The 20,791-nt window shown below is 36.6% G+C and overlaps 1 protein-coding gene and 1 long non-coding RNA gene across 3 annotated transcripts in view; both read right to left on the reverse strand.

Moving 5' to 3' along the window:
* acad11 (acyl-CoA dehydrogenase family, member 11) overlaps positions 1-12,477 on the reverse strand; it is a 112,319-nt gene extending 99,842 nt beyond the window's left edge. Inside the window, exons 1-5 of one of the 2 annotated variants that reach the window (XM_052596691.1) lie at positions 12,260-12,475; positions 12,053-12,152; positions 1,640-1,765; positions 1,159-1,320; positions 877-1,041 (exon numbers count right to left, since the gene is read on the reverse strand). In XM_052596691.1, coding sequence (XP_052452651.1) covers positions 877-1,041; positions 1,159-1,320; positions 1,640-1,765; positions 12,053-12,152; positions 12,260-12,384 — 678 coding nt within the window. In that variant the 5' untranslated portion in view covers positions 12,385-12,475. Of the gene's footprint in view, positions 1-876; positions 1,042-1,158; positions 1,321-1,639; positions 1,766-12,052; positions 12,153-12,259 lie in introns of both variants that reach the window. The other variant, XM_052596692.1, reaches the window with a different exon arrangement.
* A 4,469-nt stretch (positions 12,478-16,946) lies between these two features.
* LOC128013623 (uncharacterized) lies at positions 16,947-20,053 on the reverse strand. The gene is made up of 4 exons (XR_008183353.1): positions 18,696-20,053; positions 18,349-18,411; positions 18,216-18,278; positions 16,947-18,126 (listed from the first exon to the last, which is right to left on the reverse strand). It is a non-coding gene; the product is annotated as an uncharacterized LOC128013623 (long non-coding RNA).
* Positions 20,054-20,791: the final 738 nt, after the last annotated feature.

The raw sequence follows: 20,791 nt of genomic DNA on the forward strand, positions 1-20,791 counted from the left end.
ATTAAACATTTTCTCTTTGCATAGGGATAGTTCCGTAAAAAATGAAAATTAAGCCACCATTTACTCCCCCTTGTGTTGTTCTAATGACACATACCCATCTTCCTATTTCATAGCACACAATAAGAAATTTAAATAAATGTCCCACTTGTTCTTGTTCATATGTATAAGCGAATAGCAACCAGCTATTAAAAGACACAAAAGTATCACAGAATAGTCCTGGGCAACGCATGTATTATACTTCCAAGTATTGTGTGCATTGGGTTATTGTACCGCCAATGTGTTATTTAACATCTAAAGACACATCTTTTTCTAGAACTTCATTTTCTTTTCTATTCTATTCTAAGAAAAAATAAATTAATTAATAAAATATAGCTGTGTACTGCTCTAGATTAACTGAGACATGCCATGGCACTTGTACACTTTTGTTGTTCTCTCGTTGGTCTGATTGCTTCTATTGTTCTCATTTGTAAGTCAATTTTGATAAAAGCATCTGCTAAATGATTAAATGTAACAAAAATCCTGACCTTCGACATTGGTTTCTATGCATGAGTGTGCAAACATGAGACTTTATTAGTGCAGCAGTTCACTCCAGTTTGGCCAGAAAAGCAAACAAGCTGCAAGAAATCAAGATTACTTGATACTTTTGCATCTTTTTTATAGCTTGTTGTTGGTTTCATTTCACTTCCATAATATGGATGAGCATAAGCAGGGCATTTCTTTTAATTTCTCTTTTTGTGGTCTAAAAAAGAAAGAAGGGCATAAGGCATAAAAAACAGCAGAATGGAGATCCCGTTGAAGTTACAAATGTTTATACATTTTCAAAACTTTTGAAAACTTTTGAACGATAGTAAATACATATGCATCAAGTATCAGTACCTCTGTAGGGTGGAATATCAGGTTGTCAATTCGGAAATCGCCATGAACAAGGGACACTTCATTGTCATTGGTTGGCAGGTTGTGGCTTAGCCAATCAGAAAGCTTATCCATGGCTGGTATCTCTTTGTGGGCAGAGGCTTTGTACTGCTTTGTCCATGTAGAGACCTGGAAGAAGAAAAACAGTTTTTATTTTTTTTTAAAGATGACCGTAGCTTTAAAGAATAATAACAGTTAAAATGCTGATTTCAAATCAATACCTCGCTGATAATTTTCTCATCTCACCTGCCTCTTACAATAACCCGTTCCCTTCCCATATCCCAAGAGTCCAAGTGTACTGACATCTAGGGTGTGAAGTTTGGCTAGCGTCTCCACTGCAGCCACATACAGAGCTGTCCGCTCTGCCGCACAGACCCCTGGGAGCCTCAAGTCCCTGAATATACGCCCCTGATGTGGAGATATTTACAGCATATCATCATCCTTCAAATAATCCCACCATTCAAAAACAATTGAGAACTAAACGGACTGCTATACGTGGGGTAAAAAAAAAAAAAAAAAAAAAAAACCTTGCCTGCCCCCTTCTGGCCAAGTGTGTAATTTTAACTGCTTGAGCTAGAGCTGTTACTTTGCATCTCATTTTTCAATCTTGAAAAAAAATTCTTCAGTTTGGCTATATTGAGCTAAAATGTGTCCCAATTTAGAAATTATACAAATTAATTTATTTAATGAAATTTTAATGAAGTTAACATTTACTGGCAATGAGTACCTGTACATGTTCCATGATGTAAAATTCTGTGCCAATGACATGAGTATCCATACAGTACAGCATAGGATGTGGAACAGGAAAGCCAACAGAATACAGAGCCTTTTGAACAGCATACTCTCTATCTATCTGCAGGCACAAAATGTCTCTGGTTACTCAACACAGCCATGGTTCCCTGAGTGAAGAAAATTTGACATCCCTTTCTCTGGAAAGTATAAATCAAGCTATTGAATTGCAATATACAATGAATCACAATAAAAAAAAAATGCATATCAGTTGAGAGTGTTGTGCAAATTATTAACAAACAGTAATAAATTATAGATTACTTGTTACTGATATTTAAAAGTAGTTCCTTACCTCAGAATATTCCTGTCTCAGAAATGTAATGTGTTACATTATTCATGTATAGCTTTTGAGTAACTTCCACCATAATAACTACAGAAGTAGAACTTAACATTCTAAAATTACAAAATGTATTGCAGAGAATTATAAATCCAGTAAAGGGCATATTGATGTAGCATAATCACTGTGGGCTATCCAAGCAACTAACAATATTTAGTTTATAATTGACAAACTGAAGGCTCAAGAAAATGCAAGAAAGGATGACAGCCAGAATCACAAACGATCCAAGTCTGTTAAAAGTATGGTAGAGGTAAAGTGATTATCTGGCAATGTGTGAATTGCTTTGGTCTATTCATATTAGAGAGAACATGCCGCGTCATGGCAGTATCCTTGCGGCACTGTAAAACCCGCCTTCACTGGACTATGTCACACAATACAAAGTTCCTCTAGCGAGAGAGAGATGAATACAAAAAAAAAAATTCTAAACAAATATCAGAGGTGGACACCACACGCAGCTACTGACTGACCACGAACAGGAAATAAGTTATTTGCTTCTTTTTTTGATTCCTTAATGTCTTGCTGTTTTTTTCTTTCTTCTTTTCTTTGAACAATTACATTTTGGGCTAAAAGTGTGTTGTACAGTAACTGGCTTTACTCTGTTCAGAGTAAAATATTACTGAAAACTGATAATATTTTTCTCTGTACATGTTCAGTAAAGCCCGTTCAGTTGCCTGGGTTAAAGCAAAAAGTAATATGTTACTGTAATGCCTAATAACTTCATGTAGATGGAGAAGAGAAGTGGTCCAAGTACTGAGCTTTGAGGAACCCCAGTAGAAAGTTGTTGTGACTTAGAAACTTCACCCCTCCAAGACACCTGGATCCAGAGATGACCATCTTTCTGAGGGTGGACAATAGAATCTGGGGATTAACGGTGTCAAAAGAAGCAGACAGATCCACCAAGATGAGTACTGAGGATTTGGAAGCTGCTCTTGCCAGTCGCAGGGCTTCAGTAAATGAGAGCAGGGCATCCTCGTCCTCATGTCTTAATTGAACAGTTGGGCAACAGCTTTTGAACAGCTTTTGTCATCAAACTTGCAGGGTTCTCTCTCATCATGGTTTATCGCTGCCAGTGTACGTATTACGTCCCTGTGTCAGCGGGAAATGGTCCGACAGTCAATCAAGCAAAGCCTTACCAAAGTCTGTGTCCGTGTCGACTGTCACTATGTTCGAAAATCTATTGCACGAATCGATTGGTCCCAACCAACACAAGTATCGAAAACGAAAATAGGACATTGATTTTAACGGCCTTAATTCTCTCGGAGAGCATCCAGGTTTTTTTTTTTTTTTTTTTTTGGAGCACGTCCAGTTTTTTTTGGGACACGCATCACACAGCAACTGCAGCTTCGAACACATGCATAACAGCAAATGATACTTCTGCACAATGTTTCTCTTTTTACAACAGAAATGTGAATTCTGCCGGTATTCAGACGGTCTCATGCATACAGATACAGATTCGGGCTAGAATCGCCAAGGACTGTCAAAATAGCTGAAAAACTAAATTCGAATTTTTTACTTAAATATGAATTGTATTCGAATTTAAAATGCATAATAATTTCAGTTAGGGTGAAGAAAAGTTTTTGCTTCTCTTCCGAGGCCTCAAGATAGCGCATCGAGCAAAATATTACTGCACGTTTATTCAAAACATTAGAATACATGACTGTGAAAAAACAAAATAATATTTAAAATATTTTTTATGAACAATTATTATTAATTAAGTTGCTTAAAGAACTATAAACAAAACAGCGTCATGTATACATGCATTGTTAAATAAAAAGGCGGAAAACCAGTCACACAGAATAATTTTTTTTTTCACTTAAAAACATGAGATTCAGTGGGATGGGGAACAAAAACACAACAAAGTCTCGAGATATTTTTAGAAAATCAAGTTAAATACATTAATTTTACATTTCTTTCTAAACATGCGGCTCTCTTGTGAGAGACCAACAGTGTCCCTCTCGAAAATGCGCTACATATGCGTTCTGTGTGAACAGCTTGGTTTTAGTTTTGATGTAAACAAGATCTTCTCCACATTGATGTTCTTTTTTTTCTTTTTTTCTTTTTTTGTAGTGGCTTCAACTGGATAGGCTAACATAACCTTATAATGTGGCATACATCATCATAGCATCTCGTGCACCACTGATAAAGATCAAGTATACTTCGGCCGTCCGCACACTGTCTGGATTATGTCCTTTTCGTCATCTGCGTGCGGGCATTTTTTTAGACCGCGTGGACGGTGAGCGTACACGAGGTGAAAGATGAGACCACAGATACTGCATGTCGAGCTCTTTGAAATTTGTGTAGACACGGCTCTTAGGTGCGCCTTATGGTGCAGAAAATGCGGTAATTTGTTTGTCAGACAAGATGGCAGCATTGGCGTTATCAGGCTGGAAGGAAGTCGATCTTGTAGCAGAACTTCACTTGAGTTAGCATCCCATTGACTCCCATTCATTTTGGCGTCACTTTGACAGCGAATAACTTTACATCTGAGGCGTTTAAAGACTCCATTTGTCCATTATTTATTTCTAAAGATACACGACAATGTATAAAGGGCTCCATTACCTTCTATGTTACATTATGGCCCCATAGAAACAGTTTTTGTAAAAATAGGCTAACGATTGCTTCAAAACCACTCCACTCTCTGTCGCACAGTAGAGAAATTACCGTACAGACAGGAAGAGAAGCTCACAGGCAATTAACTTAATATGGCGTACTGGCGTTAAATTTTAAAATACTATACAAAATAATTAATCAGAATACTTACTCCTGCTTACTCACGCCAAAGAACTTCCCGCTCAAGCTCACTGTCTCTGCAAGTTTAACGATGTTAGTTTGCACGCACAGCTGCTAGAAGATTTTGTTGCTGACGTCATCAAGCTTAGTTTGAGTCTGCGCGTCAGAAACGGAAGTGCTAAAAATAGCTAAAAATGGGCTTCACTCGTGTCAATTGAGTTCCAATGGGGTCGCTGTGTCCATTTCTTTTACTGTCTATGGGCGTTATGATAGGTCAGATCACCTGTCAATCAAGCTCACTGTGAACTCAATTACATTTTAATATGTATTCAAGAAAGACTGTCACAAGTGCTCAATTTTGTTATAATAATGTACAAAGTGTCTCCAATGTACAATAGATGTACTGTATGCAAATATAACAAAGGGACATTAACAACAAAATAGTAAAAATTGACATTTTGAATCCAAAAATTATTTGCATGACTTGTGTAGATCCAAAGAGTTTTTAAAAGTGGATTAGTTAAATAGCACAAAGGATTTTTTTTTTTTTTTTACATTTTATTTACATAATAAAAAGATAAGATATACATGTTTTACATAAAGTGTTGCGATTTTATATGAAAATATACAACAGATAATATTTTTAAGGCACATGATAAAAAAAATTACCCCCAAACTTTAGAGAAATTTAATCATGGAGGTCATAAGGTCACATCCCTGATATTGCAAAGAACTCAAGTTTTGATTGCAAATGAAAACTGATTGATCTACTATGTACTTCTTTCTTCTTTATAAATCATCTTCTCACCCATATGTCTTTTATTTTGTGGAACACAAAAGCAAAGAGTGACAGCCTCAGTCACCATTATATATATATATATATATATATATATATATATATATATATATATATATATCCTTGGTCTTTTCTAGTGGCATCACGTAGACTACACCTCTTAGCAGACGTGTTTTCATTAGAGTTTAGGTTCGACATATATTTTGTCCTCCTTTCCGGCTCTGTATGTTTATTAGGAAAGATGTAGAACTTTAATTAATAACTTTTTAGTTTATTGGAGGTACAGAAAACGACACAGCAACTGTTCGGCATGATTGCCCCATGTATTTCAATGGGCTAGGTGCACAAGATGGTGCCGGTGAACTTCAGCGACACAAGTGTGTGCATACTTCCGGTCTTGCGTTGCTCGCATTGACTGTAAGGAAACTTACATACGAAACTTGGCTAGATTTATATAATTAATGATTTTCAAATTTAACAGCACATAGTGGTATATCAAAAACATGGGGAAACATCCTCCCTACATTTTGCGTACCTCTGTGTGGAAATTCATCAAGATACAACGCAGAGATTGCTTTATTCTTCTGTTGATTATGCGGATCAGCGTCAGGTCCACAGGGATTTCTTCTTTCAAACACAAACCACTCAAATATGCAATACTTTTCATTTTCGAAGAGCTGGTTTTGTTCTGACTTTTATGTAAGATCAATGTTTCTGACTGTCAAACAAGACGCACAGAGATTTCTGATAAAGCATGTTTTATTAACTTTATTTGATAATTGAATAACAAACTGCACAATTAAACGTAATATAATTATGGTAGGTTTGCATTGAATAGAAGATCGCTGTTTGCATTCATGTGTGTTTTTATCTATGTTTATTTTTTTTGTGAAAGATCTGCAGCATAAATCATAATCTGTCTATGATGAGCAGCCATGTATATTGTTATTCTTTTGCATTATTTATCAGATTAAACAGATATTACAATTAGTCATGTATTTTTTACTGTGTAAAATAATAAAATATGTTGTGAAAATACAGATGAAACAGACTGGTGTATGTGTACAATTGAGAAATGGATACTTCTGAAGATAAATCGCAGCCCACGTCTCATGAGGTAAATATTTAATATATAAAAAAATAATAATAATGCAAATATTTTCGAGAAATAAGTAATTTGTACATTTACATATTTGGTAAGATAAAAATAGATTATATAGCTGTGTATACACACCATGAGTTCAACTTTCATCTCGTGAACATTAGTGTATTTAATTCATTCACCAGACCCAAACATACACAGTTCCAAATCCACTGGCTAAGTTAACATTTATTGTATAGTGATAATAGCAGTGTATATCTTATTTGCATTTGAAGTGATATTATAAATCCTGTAAACATATAGAAGGTAATATTTGGACTTCTCCCGTTCTCTGCACTGACTTTTAGCACAACCAGAAATATATACACACACACACTCGCAAGACCAGAAATCCAAGATGGCGGAGATATGCAACTAGCCCATTGGCGCCAAGGCAATGTTTTCCCCCATGGGCTAAATTCACAACACGTGACAGGGTGTTCCCAGGGGCGTTCCCAGACCAGCCGTCTGTATATGTATACATACAGATGGTTGGTCAACAAATTATTAAGTAAGGTTCTACATCCTTCATAATAAACATACAGAACTGGAAACGAGGACAAAATGGCTACAAGCAATTAAATTGACTTGTTCTACGCGTCTCTGGGAATGAGCCCTCAATATGTGCATTTTTCCCAATTACACCCGGCTGCAGATCGAGGCGGGCTGCACCTGGGGTGGGGTTGCACGTGCAGCCCCGCCCCATACCTACTCTGATTGGTTAAATTCTTTCAAAGACATACATTATAGGAAATGTGTGCGTAGTTGGTGTAGGACGGAGAATGCTGTTTAAAGGGGGGGGGGGGGTGAAATGCTCGTTTTCACTCAATATCCTGTTAATCTTGAGTACCTATAGAGTAGTACTGCATCCTTCATAACTCCAAAAAGTCTTTAGTTTTATTATATTCATAAGAGAAAGATAGTCTGTACCGATTTTTCCCGGAAAAACATGACCGGCTGGTGGAGCTAAAGAATCACTAGCGCCAGTAGGCTTTTGCGTTGACAGCGTTTGGAAGTTGTGACATTACCTTGAGGAAAAAAAACATCATCCAAAACAAACCATGGCTAACAGTCAGATTCAGCCGTTTATTTATGATCCAGAATCAGATCCCGAGGCTGAAACTGAACGAGAGCAGCAGCAGCAACGACTCGCTCCGAGCGGGGCTCGAACCGGGTCTCCGGCATGGGAGGCAGACGCACTAACAAGGAGGCAGAGATATTTTAAGCAGTTTTACTCACCGCCTGCAGTTCCAACACACGATTGTGACCCTTTTTCATTGGGTTTGCATCATCCTTAAGAAATAAACGATACGCACATCCGTCGTCAAACTGGGCCTTGTTTGTAAAACAAGCATCTTCGAAATGCAGGGAACAAAAAAAAACACTTGCACAACTCTGTTGATGCTCTGTAAAAATAAACTCCATCCACTGGTCCCTTAATGCTGTTTTTTTTTTTTTTTGGTAATCTGTGCAGGGTTGTCTTGCCCTGGCAACCAACACAAACACACAAACACACTTCTTTTGTGACTTTTCGCGATGCTCTCACTCTGGTCAGTGAATGAATGTCTGTGCTCAGCCTCTCAGTGCTGTGCTATACGGGAGCGCGCGCTCTTCTGGCAGAAGTGCCCTTAGGACCCATATAAGGAAATTCCATCTAACGTCACACAGAGCCATACTCAAAAAAAACTTTCCAAAACTTGTGACAAACCAGAAGGAGTATTTTGGGAACAAAAATTCTCCTTCAAACGTACAACTTAATTTTTGAAACTTTGTCCATGTTTAGCATGGGAATCCAACTCTTTAACAGTGTAAAAAAACTCAGTATCCATGAAATAGCATTTCACCCCCCCCCCCCCTTTAAAAAGCTAAAAACGCTGTAAAGTTTTACAGAGCCTTTACTATATTGCAGTTTTATTTTGTTAACTTTACTCACAATGTCTGATTTATTGAATCAAGAGATGTTAGCTGCTGCAAGTTTACTCTTCTTGACCAGATTAATTCACAAATGAATAATTGGGACATTCTAAAAGCACGCTTAATGTGAAAGTACGTGGCTTTATGCATTAAAACAGTGTTTTAAACAGAATACGAACACAAAGTGTTTAATTTCCACCCATAACCTGCTTGTCTGTAAATAAAATGTGTTATTAAAAATGTTTACTGAGTAAAACACGTTTTAATGCATTACACCACATTACGCATTTTCCTTTTAGTCTAATGGTTTTCTATGGGAGGAAAATGCTTAAAGGGTTATTTCGGCCAAAAATGAAAATTATGTCATTAATAACTCACCCATATGCTGTTCCAAACATGTAAGACCTCCTTTTATCTTCAGAACACAGTTTAAGATATTTTAGATTTAGTCCGAGAGCTCTCAGTCCCTCCATTGAAGCTGTGTGTACGGTATACTGTCCATGTCCAGAAAGGTAAGAAAAACATCATCAAAGTAGTCCATGTGGCATCAGAGGGTCCATTGGAATTTTTTGAAGCATCGAAAATACATTTTGCGATGCGAACAGCGAGCCGAGCCAGATAACGAACAATAGACTGACTCGTTCACGAGTGAAGAACCGGTTGCATCGGAGTTCGGATCACCAGTAGTTCTTTCGGACAGTTCAATAAACCGGTTGAAGAAAAGGTTCACCGGTTCTTTTGCACTCGACATAATGGCGTCATTTGCGATGATTTCCCTTGATTCAAGCCTTCGGTTTACCCGCGCTCATAAGACTAGCACAGAATCAGTTCAGTTCAGATGCTCTGTGTGTCGGTCTGCTTCACGCTGAATCACACATGCGCAGTTCACGAATCGGACGCGTCTGACAGAAACGGTTCTTGACTCGTGAACGAGTCAATGTTTTGTTTGTTATCTGGCTCAGCTCGGTGTTCATCTTCAGTTCTCTCTTCACAGCAGTTCAGTCAATGTACTGTTTGAGTACATGAACTCCGGGATATTGGTTTGTTTGAACTTAGAAGGAGTGTCAGCCACATTTAAAAAGTTAACAACTTAAGTCATTTGTGGATTAATGCGTATTAGAGATGCGAACCGTTTAAAACGATTCAGTTCGATTTGGTGAACTGAATGATTCGTTCGTGAACCGGATCCAGACTGCTTTGATTTGAACTCTCTCTCACACAGACACAGAAGAGAAGACAATGCTGAATAAAGTCGTAGTTTTTGCTATTTTTGGACCAAAATGTATTTTCGATGCTTCAAAAAATTCCAACGGACCCTCTGATGACACATGGACTACTTTGATGATGTTTTTCTTACCTTTCTGGACATGGACAGTATACCGTACACACAGCTTCAATGGAGGGACTGAGAGCTCTCGGACTAAATCTAAAATATCTTAAACTGTGTTTCCGAAGATAAAAGGAGGTCTTACGTGTTTGGAACAGCATAAGGGTGAGTTATTAATGACATAATTTTCATTTTTGGGCGAACTAACCCTTTAACACGTAATTAAACACATTGCGTTCTCACCTGCCTGTCAGTGAATAGAATGCTTTATTATTAAAATGTTTACTGAGTTAGGTCTTTTAAAAACACTATTTTAATGCATTAAGCCACATTAAGCGTAGAATGTCCCGAATAATTCCAGCTGATTGAAAAGAATCGCTCAATGGTCACAAAATGTATATCGGAGAAGATACCAATTTAATATAAATAGAAGATACTTTATAAAGTTTATCTCAATATTTGAGTGTTTATATTTATCTCATTGTGAGACTGCACTAAAATAAGAGCACAATTATCATGAAATTGTGTTTGTTACTATAGCAACGGTTTACAGGTATGTCCTTTCAGAATCATCACTGGCTGATGATTTTATCGATTTCTTCACTTTCAAATAATGAGGAGCAGCATATTTTCCTGAAATAAAGGGGAGAAAAATCTATGTTTTGCAATGTAGTAAAGAAAATTAAAAGTTTCATAAAAATTGAATTGGCAGACACATTAGAATATTGCAGTTTCATTTATCAACTGCATGACAATTATATGTAACAATAATTGTCTTGTCATGCTATATAAATTAAAACAGTAATGATACACCCCTTTCATTTTCCTTTCTCATACTCTGATGATATGAAATAATCAAATTTTCTAAAATTATTTAATTCATAATTCATTCTTCTATCTGAAGACCTGATCGGCTTACTGGGATAATCAACCCAATTAATTTACTATATTCGTATTTTAGCCTAAAGATCAGCTTAATTTAACAAAACAATCATTTCAGGGACATGCCAGTTACAGGCTAATGTTTTTTTTCTCTCTCTCTCTCTCTTCTTTTGTGCATTATGAAGGCTTTATAAAACTGTACAGCGTTTTTAATTTTTTAAACAGCATTCTCCGTCCTACACCAACTACTCACACATTTCCTATGATGTATGTCTATGAAAAACGATTGAACCAATCACAGTATGGTATGGGTCTGCAGGCTGCAGCCGGGTGCTTCTCGTTTTCCCCCACGCCGATTCCGCCCCCAACTATGACTAGATAACGACTGTATGTATATGAGCCTAAAATATAATTTATACCTATTTGTGTGTAAAAGCATTTTCTTTGCTAGACTTAGAAGGTTTGTGCTCTACACATGTAACTGTGTATAAACTGTATTTTATAAATAATAAAGAAATTATGACTGAATGTGATGTGATTAATACATTTACATATACAGGCTAATCTATTTAGTAGTAAGTATGGGATATTTTTAAAACAAGCAGAAAGTATTAAAAGTAAATTAGTTTTACCCCAATGAAATCAATGTTGTTTCAACGTAAGGTAAGCAAAAATATCGATTTTATGTGGAAAACGTATTGATTCTCTGACGTCGTTTCAATCAACTGAAAATCAACGTCGATTCGACGTTAGGTAGGTCAACCAATTGCGTCGATTTTCCGTTATATTTTAATGGCGTGCCTGACGTTCGATCAACATTAACCCGATGAGAAAAACAATGTTGGATCGACGCCACGAGAAACATCGATTCTACGTTGATTATATGTCAGTTTGCTATCTGGGAAGTTATCCCTTTATTCTGATTGAAGGATTAGATGTTGATCCAGGAACATTTTGTACTTTGTGAAATCACGTTCACCACTGGGGTCACTTAACTGTAACTTATATACTTGTGTTGTGTTGTCAAGTTGGGCAGTCGCTGGTGCCAAAGTCCTTTTTGCATGATCACAACAGCGTTGGATTGACCCAAATAAACTATATTACACTCAACATTCCAATAACATTAAACTCTACACTTCAAGTATTCTACAGATAATCAGGTATCCTTAAGTTTCACATTATTGTGACACAACGTGCGAGGCAGAACACATAACGTTAACTTACCTTATGAGCTCCGGGCAGCAACTCTCCTGGAGGCTTCTTTCTGAGCACATAACGTTTATCTGCAGTCTCAATGTAAAAAGTTGGGTTGGATTGCCCAGCTCTATTCAAAATAAATAAGTAAAATAGAACAACAAACATGAGTTTTGTTTGCATGAAGTGCACTTGAAAAACAATGTGTGTTGTGAAATGTCTTAACGTTAACGTTACCTGTACTGCTGCAGAGTTAAAGTGCTGTTGCCTGTAATGCTGTCAAGTCTCCCTGACAGATATCTTTTCAGGTTATTAGTGTCAAATCGATGTTCTGGACGGATAGCGGTGGTTTGGCGATCCATTGCGTTACAAAGTGAAATTGAGAAATAAAGTTCACGACTTTAGGATATTTCAAAATAAAAGTCATCAACTTCTGACGATGTGACGTATACTATTTTGAGGAGCAGCATGACCAAGCCCAATAATCGACCAAGCGCCGCAAACTTGATGTGATATTACCATGTACTTTTACAGGATTGAACGGATTCAGAAAGCATCCTTTATATGGGTGACGCCTCGTGTAAAGGCAGTTTTGATTAGTCTACTTAGATTGTTTTAAACGGTTCGCCTTCTTACAACTGTCATATTACATTATAACATTGGAATAAACATAAGATGATCAAGTGGACTAAATATACATATAACCCAATTTAGATAGCAATCAATAGTGATAAGGTTTTTCAAAATGCTTTGATGAACGTTGAATAGAACAGTATATATATATATATATATATATATATATATATATATATATATATATATATATATATATATATATAATTACTTTGTAACATTTTAATTGACATCACTGTCACTTTTAATCAATTACATGGATCATTGTTGAATTAAATTATACATTTCTTTAAAATACACCACCTTACTGACCACAAACTCTACTGTTTTTGTGATATTTTACAACTTACAGTTTAAAAATACTATCAGTGAACGGCAGGTGTCAGCACACTCTAATGAATTAATAGTGGCCGCCGTAAAGCGCAGCTCATCAAGAAAGAATAAATTACAAATCAATCCAAGTCAATTTGAATATATATATATATATATATATATATATATATATATATATATATATATATATATATATATATATATATATATATATATATATATATATATATATTATACTTTTAAAGTATACAAATATAGGGAGGATAAAATTATAGTGGGAGACTGGGTCAAGTAATTGTATTAGAGAGTATATTTACGTATTTAAAAATGTTTAGCCTATACAAAAGCTTCAATGCCATGTTATTTAAAATTACTAACAAGCTATAATGTACAAATTACTATAATTAGCAATACATGATGTGGTGCCCAGCAGTCAAAAATGCTTTACGTAATGCTACATATAAAAGTATAAGCATCATAAAATAACAGGCAATGTGAATTAGTTATTTTCAAAGCTTATAAAAATCGTTTCCCTTTAAATTCCAGGGATCAAAAATAACTTTTCTCTGATATGTATATTTGATTTGCAGTGTGCTCTGCATTTGGTCATGTGCATGTACTTTAAGAACTTTATTCTTCTTATTTGTATGCTTTAAAAGCGGGAGCAGATAATTAAAGCTACAAAATTTGTTAACAAAAAAAAAAAAAAGAGCAGAACTTTCTCAAGGGAAGAAGGGAAACATGACTTTATTACATAGTTGGGTTATTTGTTTGTCTAATTATATACAGGTGCATCTCAATAAATTAGAAAGTCATGGAAATGTTCATTTATTTCAGTAATTCACCTCAAATTGTGAAACTTGTGTATTTAATAAATTCAATGCCCTCCAGTCAATATTCCGCTTCAGATGAAAATACGTCACTACACTGTAATAAAGCCGGCAGCAACTTCCGGTTCACGCTGACTTTAAAATAAAAATAAATTGTCAATTTTACATATGCCTTGATAATCTTCTCCAGGAACATCTGCAGGTCATCCACTAATGCCAAAGGATTGTTTCTAGAGTAAACTCTTTCTGAAGAAGTCATTTTTCAGGCTGGTTTTCTGGGCATTGGGCCTTGAGAAAAAATGAATCACAACCTCAAAAACAGTACAACCTGGATTTTACAAACAAAAGAAAATTAAACAAATCTTTCAGGCCACCATCAATCGGCACACCAATGACAGCTTATTTCTTCCTTGCAGTAGTACATCTACAGCATGATTCTACATTGATTAATGAAGTTTGTGGGTGAATATGGTGTTATTTTGGGTTCAGGCCAACAAATCCGATGTACAGTCAAAGGGGGGAGGCTAGCAGTGATCTCTGCATTCAAACTCTTCCTGCTGTCATTAACCAATCAGAAAATATAAGCGCTGGCACATTCATCACTTGGCAGAAATTACATGCTGGATCTGAAATGTTTAGGTGGTATTCAGTTACTTCAAGAATTCAGTTTCAAAGGGAACCAGATGGTAGTAGGACAGGTTAGTGACATAAGCTTCAGGATCACCGTCAATCAGGTCTTGATCTACAGGATCCAAAAATGTTCTCCCATCCTAATCATACCTGCATATTTAGAGATAATACATAATTGTAATGTTTTTTTTTTTTTTTTAAAGAAACAATATAACTCCAAAACAAGCTGACTGTTGGAACAGTATTTTGAAGGCCCCAATATACTTCAAACAAAGTTTGTTTTCATTCTTTGTTTGAGGCCAAAAAGAAGTTTGAAAAGGCTGGGCGACGGTATACTATTTCCGAACATTTCGACACCGAATGTGCCGCTCTACTCGCGTGTATCCCTAAAATAAAGCAATGATGAAATGAAGAACTGTAAGGAATCTAGGTGTGAGATGGGCCCCAATGGTCATAATATTATAGACAAAAGAAGAATGATTAGGAGAAGTTCAGAGTCAAGTATCATGGTTGCAATACAACATAACCATTCTATTTCCATAATCAGTCTTTTATGGGAAGTGTGAATGGCTCATAGTCTGAAAACTTTAGCATGATGTGTACAAAAATATTGGAGTCAGTTTGTTAGTTTATTTTATTAGTGTTAATTTATTTTATTAAACTGGATAAATTGTTACACCTTTTTATATTTAATGTGGTGTCATGATTTACTTTTGATAAAAGCGAACGTTTATTATTGTACATTCGTTTGGCATTTCATTTATTGTACCCTTTAAATTTGCTTATTGAAAACAGCAGCAGCAGCAGCACCATGGTGTAACATTTAATTGAAACACATGTATTTGGTATTTGCTACTTTATAGCTTTACTCTTTTTCTTTCATTCTTTTCATGGCTTTGGAAACTTGCCTTGGATATTCCTCTATGTCGCCTTTTGCATAACTCTGGGTCATCGACAACAAGTTTCGATGCAATTTCTTTCTAGGAATTAAATGCTTTCTCTGGATCTCCGGCAGCGAGTAGCTTTAGTAAAAAGGTGAACGGTAAGAAATATGCATTTAAACTCATAAATATAAGTGGAATATATCAAAGTGTATTCCATATATGTGCCAATCTTCCTGTTGCCAGCAGGTGGCGCTATCATTATAATGGAATATTGGCCTTCAGATGTGTTCAGGCCAGGACTCTTATCAAACATGTGGAGTTTGGGGAAGATCGAACATTTTATGCCTGAGTTACAACAACTTCTCTTGCTGTGGCGAGACATCAAATTTTGTCATGGCGCCATGGACAGGCCCTTTAACAAAAATTCAAGATCTCCACAATTTAACTTTGCACAGACCTTTAGATTAGACTGACCACAAAAAATACATTAATGTCAAAAAATTTCTAAGAGTAGTTTGTTGCAGCTTAAAATATGTCACATCCTGTTGTCAGCAGGTGGCGCTATGACTGTAACTGAATATGGGCATGTAGATCTGTTAAGGGCAGTAAAATAAATAAATTAACATGCCCATATTTGGTTATAGTCATAGCGCCACCTGCTGGCAACAGGAAGTGTCGTTTTTAACACTTTTATGCGCTATTTGCAACACAGTAAAATATGCCATTGTGTGCTAATCATGCTAGAAATATTTTCAAACATTCTAGCAACACTTAATATGTGCAAAATGATGCTATTAATACTATAAAACAGGAAGTTATTGTAACTCATGCATACAATTCCCCTGACCCAAACATCACATGTTTTATAAGAGTACCTGGCCTGAACACAACTAAATGCCAATATTCAATTATAAGTATAGCGCCGCCTGCTGGCAACAGGAAATGACTTATTTTATACTAACTTAAACATGACTAGTCTGATCTGCCCGAAACTTTGCATGTTTGGTAAGAGTCCTGGCCTGAAGACATTTACATGTAGATATTCAGTTATAATCATAGCACAACCTGTTGGCAGCAGGAAATGTGGGACAAATATTTACTATTTTATAAGCATATGGCCCAACGTTCACTGTTCCTCCTATGGGCACCGGGTGGTGGTGAGCCCGAGTGTGAGGGCCCTTTATCGCTGCTTGCAGCTTTAATAATCTTTGGTTCTGTCTCCCTCTACTGGGGGGTATTCCAGAAAGCATTTTATGTGACTTACCCGGGTAAGTTTAGGAGTAAGTAAGCGGATAACCTCTGCTTTAGGTGACTTTCGGGTTATGTAAGTTACCATAGCAACTGACTCTCTGAGGATAACCTGCTCCGGAGGTAGAGGCACAGATTATACAGGGTTTTTTTCGCCGTGAGAGGGTGATAAAACCACGTATAGATGTTTTTTCATATTCTAACGAATATTTGCAGGAGTGCTATCATTTTTCTAGGGAGTCGTTAATTTAACAAACCTACTAAAACCACAAATCTCAAACGTGACAAACTGCTGGTCAACGCTTAGCACCTAACAAATTCTTTGTATTGCTCTGCACTTTTTTGCTACGGGGAGTTTTCTCTACATTGTGGGCGATGCAGAGCATGTGGGGAAGGCAACAGTGTGTAGAGCCATTCGTACAGTATGTATGGCACTGAAACGGTTTCTACACACTTTTGTGTGCTTTATTAAAGAAGAATTCCACAGGGTGGCAGGTTTGCTCTCAGAAATTCTACTTCAATTAAATTACATTTCTTAACACGTTTATTTTGACTGCACACACATAAAGGCTAAACAGACTTTTCAAACTTGTAATTAATCTTAATTTCAGGGTTCCCATACGTGATTGGGTGTATTGATGGCACCCACATTCCTATTAAAGCTCCATCTATCAATTAATAGGAAGTCTGTGCATAGCATTAATGTGCAGGTAATAGGTATATTTTGGCTCCTTAATATTGGTGTTACAAATAAACTTCTTGCTCTCCACAGGTAATATGTGATACAACCCACCTCATCACTAATGAGGAGGCAAAATGGCCTGGGTCTGTAGATGATGCCAGAATATTTAGGGAGTCATCTCTGTGCAACAAATTTCAACAGGGTATGTTTTGTTAGACAAACCCTTGTAGTCTTTATTACATTAACAAAACACCTCAAACATTACAGGACACTTCTATAGTTACTTGCTGGGGGACAGAGGATACCCTTGCCTCCCCTATATGATGACACCCTACCCTACCCAGACCACAGGCATGCTTCAGAACACGGGCCAAGGTGGAGATGACGATAGGCATTCTGAAGGCGAGGTTTCAGTGTCTGCGTGGGCTCAGGGTCACTCCAAATAGGGCATGTGACATCAGTTGCTTGTGTGGTACTTCACAACATTGCCACAATAAGAGGAGAGAGGCACCCCCCCTGTCCTGATGAAGAGGACCTAGAACAACACCCATTGGATCTAGCAGACCATAGAGATGGCAGAATGCTTAGAGACATAATTTGTCAAAATCACTTTATTGAATGTGCTATTTCTTAATATCCTGAAATAAAAGAGACATGACAGATTTGTATTTATTGCTTTACATTTTACATTATGTTCACATATGATTTTCACCTTAAGGTGATGCTCCAGTAGTTCGATTTCAAGTTTTGTCTTTTAAAATGGCCAGCCTTTTCTCCTCTAGCTGAAGCTGTATAAGGTCCATATCAGTTTTTTTTTATTATTTGCCTTAATAGATTGACATTATACAGCTCCTTTGCAGACAACTAAGAAGGCAAAGTAAATAAGACGGTTAAAGAAAACCTGCTACATTGTAACATTATGTAAATAAGGACAACCAGGGACAAGTTCTTACAATGCTAAGACTACATGTCGAGGTAGATGGACCCTCATCTGCATGTACATCCCCAGCTAGATTCTGTGACAAGACAAATGACATTTTTCACTCCATCTAAAAAGCTATGCATTGTCCAGTATATGCATCATACCTCTGTGGGTCTCCCAGCACTTTTTAAGTCAGTCACAGCAGATATGGTCTATTCATCATCATCCTAGAGGGGAAATATGCAAGGTTACTTTGTTACTAAGATACTAAATATGTAAATTATTAAAGTATGACAGACACTGAATAAAGGCATTAGGAACATGCAATAAAAAAAGAAAAAAGATTACTGTATAAAGAATATGCTGTAAAATAGATTATGTATGCATAATGCACAAGTGAAACAATGACTGCATTTGGGAAGCATTTAGCCTTCTTCCTAATGAAGAGTTAATGATCGTTTTGTCCGAACGCATGACTAAATAATCATAAGTACTAATATGGTATACCTACATTGTACCAAGTCACTTGAGTTGTCATGGGAGGAAGCAAAGTCTGACGAAGTGCCCTCTGGAATACCATCAACCACAGGGCGACCTTTATTAAGTGACAGAGCCAACTCCTCAGATGGGGTGAGAGGAGGTGGAGGTGGACCCCCGCCAGTTAGACAGGCCCCAGCCTTCTTTCTATTAGCTATATAGGAAGAATACTGTAAAAGTTATTCAAGACATTGATCTTAAAACAGTTAAAATAAAATATTACCTTTTTGAAGAATGTTTTGTGTTTCATTTTGAATTTATTTTGGCTCCAAAAGGAATACACCTTATAAAACAAGAGGCTTAAATATTTCTTGTCAATATACATTGCACTGTATTCTTAAGCAACTGATGTAGAGAAAAGTAAATGCCTGTCAAGTCATGCCACATGCTCAAAAAGACAATTGTTCAACTTTGCAAATTAACAAAAGAAAGGCAAGCATATTTATAAAAAAAAAAAACACGCATTTACTCGGTTAGTTATTTTTTGCAAAGCCAATTGTCTTTCCCTCGCATATGCAGCTGTATTGCTTTTTTTCATTATAATTGGCTTGAACTCCTCATAAGCCAACATTAAAACTTCGAACTATGCTTCGGAGAAGTACGCGGCATGTGACTTTTCCATGGTGACTCTTGAATTCGGCATTCCATTAAAAATGGCTTAATATGGTCGCCGTGCACGCGCATTAACTCGAGGTTATTAGCAGTAGCTTGGTTAAACTAACTCGACATACATGTTTTGGAACCGACATACCCTGAGTAACCAGGTTTTGGGTTAATCAACCCAGAGTTCAGGGTTAATCAGATGGTAAGTTAACCCAGCTTTCTGGAATACACCCCTGGTTAACGGGCGCCGTGATTTTGCCAAGTAAGACATGTTTATCAACATCAGCATTACTTTAAAAATAAATAGACTTAGCCCAAGCCCAATCCCTACCCCTAAACCTAACCCTGGCCATAATTTATTCTTAAAATCAGAGGGAAATGATAGCTAATTATCAAGGGTACAGAAGCAAGCCTGAACGTAAGCCTAAAATTGACATATTTTCTGAAAAGTTATCCCTTTATTCTGATCAGTAGATTAGATTTTGATCCAGGAACATTTTGTACTTTGTGAAATCACGTTCACCACTGGGGTCACTTAACTTTATCTACAGTTGTGTTTTGTTGTCAAGGACAGTCGCTGCCAAAGTACTTTTTTGCATTGGTCACACAAGCGTTGGATTGACCCAAATAAACTATATTAAACTCAACATTCCAAATACATTAAATTCTGCACTTCAAGTATTTTACAGATAATCAGTTATTGTGACACAACGAGTGATGTACAGAACACATAACGTTACCTTATGAGCTCCGGTCAGCAGCACTCATGGAGGCTTCTTTCTGAGCACATAACGTTTATCTGCAGTCTCAATGTAAAAAAGTTAAGTTGGATTGCCCAGCTCTATTAAAAACAAATAAGTAAAATAGAACAACAAACAAACAAAACATGCGTTCTGTTTGCATGAGGTGCACTTTGCATAAGCTGTAAAGTTTCCCTGACAGACAGATCAATTTTCAGGATATTAGTGTCAAATCGATGTTCTGGATGGATAGCATTTAGCGAATCCATTGTGTTACAAAGTGAAACTGAGAAATAAAGTTCACGACTTTGGATATTTCAAAATAAAAATCATCAACTTCTGATGATGTGAAATAGACTATTGTGAGCAGCACACCAAGCCCAATAATCGACCAAGCGCCAAAGAAAATGACTTGATGTGATATTACCATGTACTTTTACATGCTTGAACGGATTCAGCAAGCATCTTTTATATGGTTGACTCGTGTACAGGCAGTTTTTATTAGCACTACTTGAACTGTTAGCCTTACAACTGTCATATTACATTATCACATAGTGGAATAAAGATTCGAAGATGGACATGATCACCTGATCAAGTGGATTAAATATATATATAAATAACCCAAGTTATATAGCAGTCCATAGTCCATAGTCATAAAGTGCAGCTTATCAGAAAGAAGAAATTACAAATCAATCCAAGTCAATTTTAACACGCACACACACACACA

This window comes from Carassius gibelio, chromosome B24 (assembly GCF_023724105.1).
Source record: "Carassius gibelio isolate Cgi1373 ecotype wild population from Czech Republic chromosome B24, carGib1.2-hapl.c, whole genome shotgun sequence".
Taxonomy (NCBI): Eukaryota; Metazoa; Chordata; class Actinopteri; order Cypriniformes; family Cyprinidae; genus Carassius; species Carassius gibelio.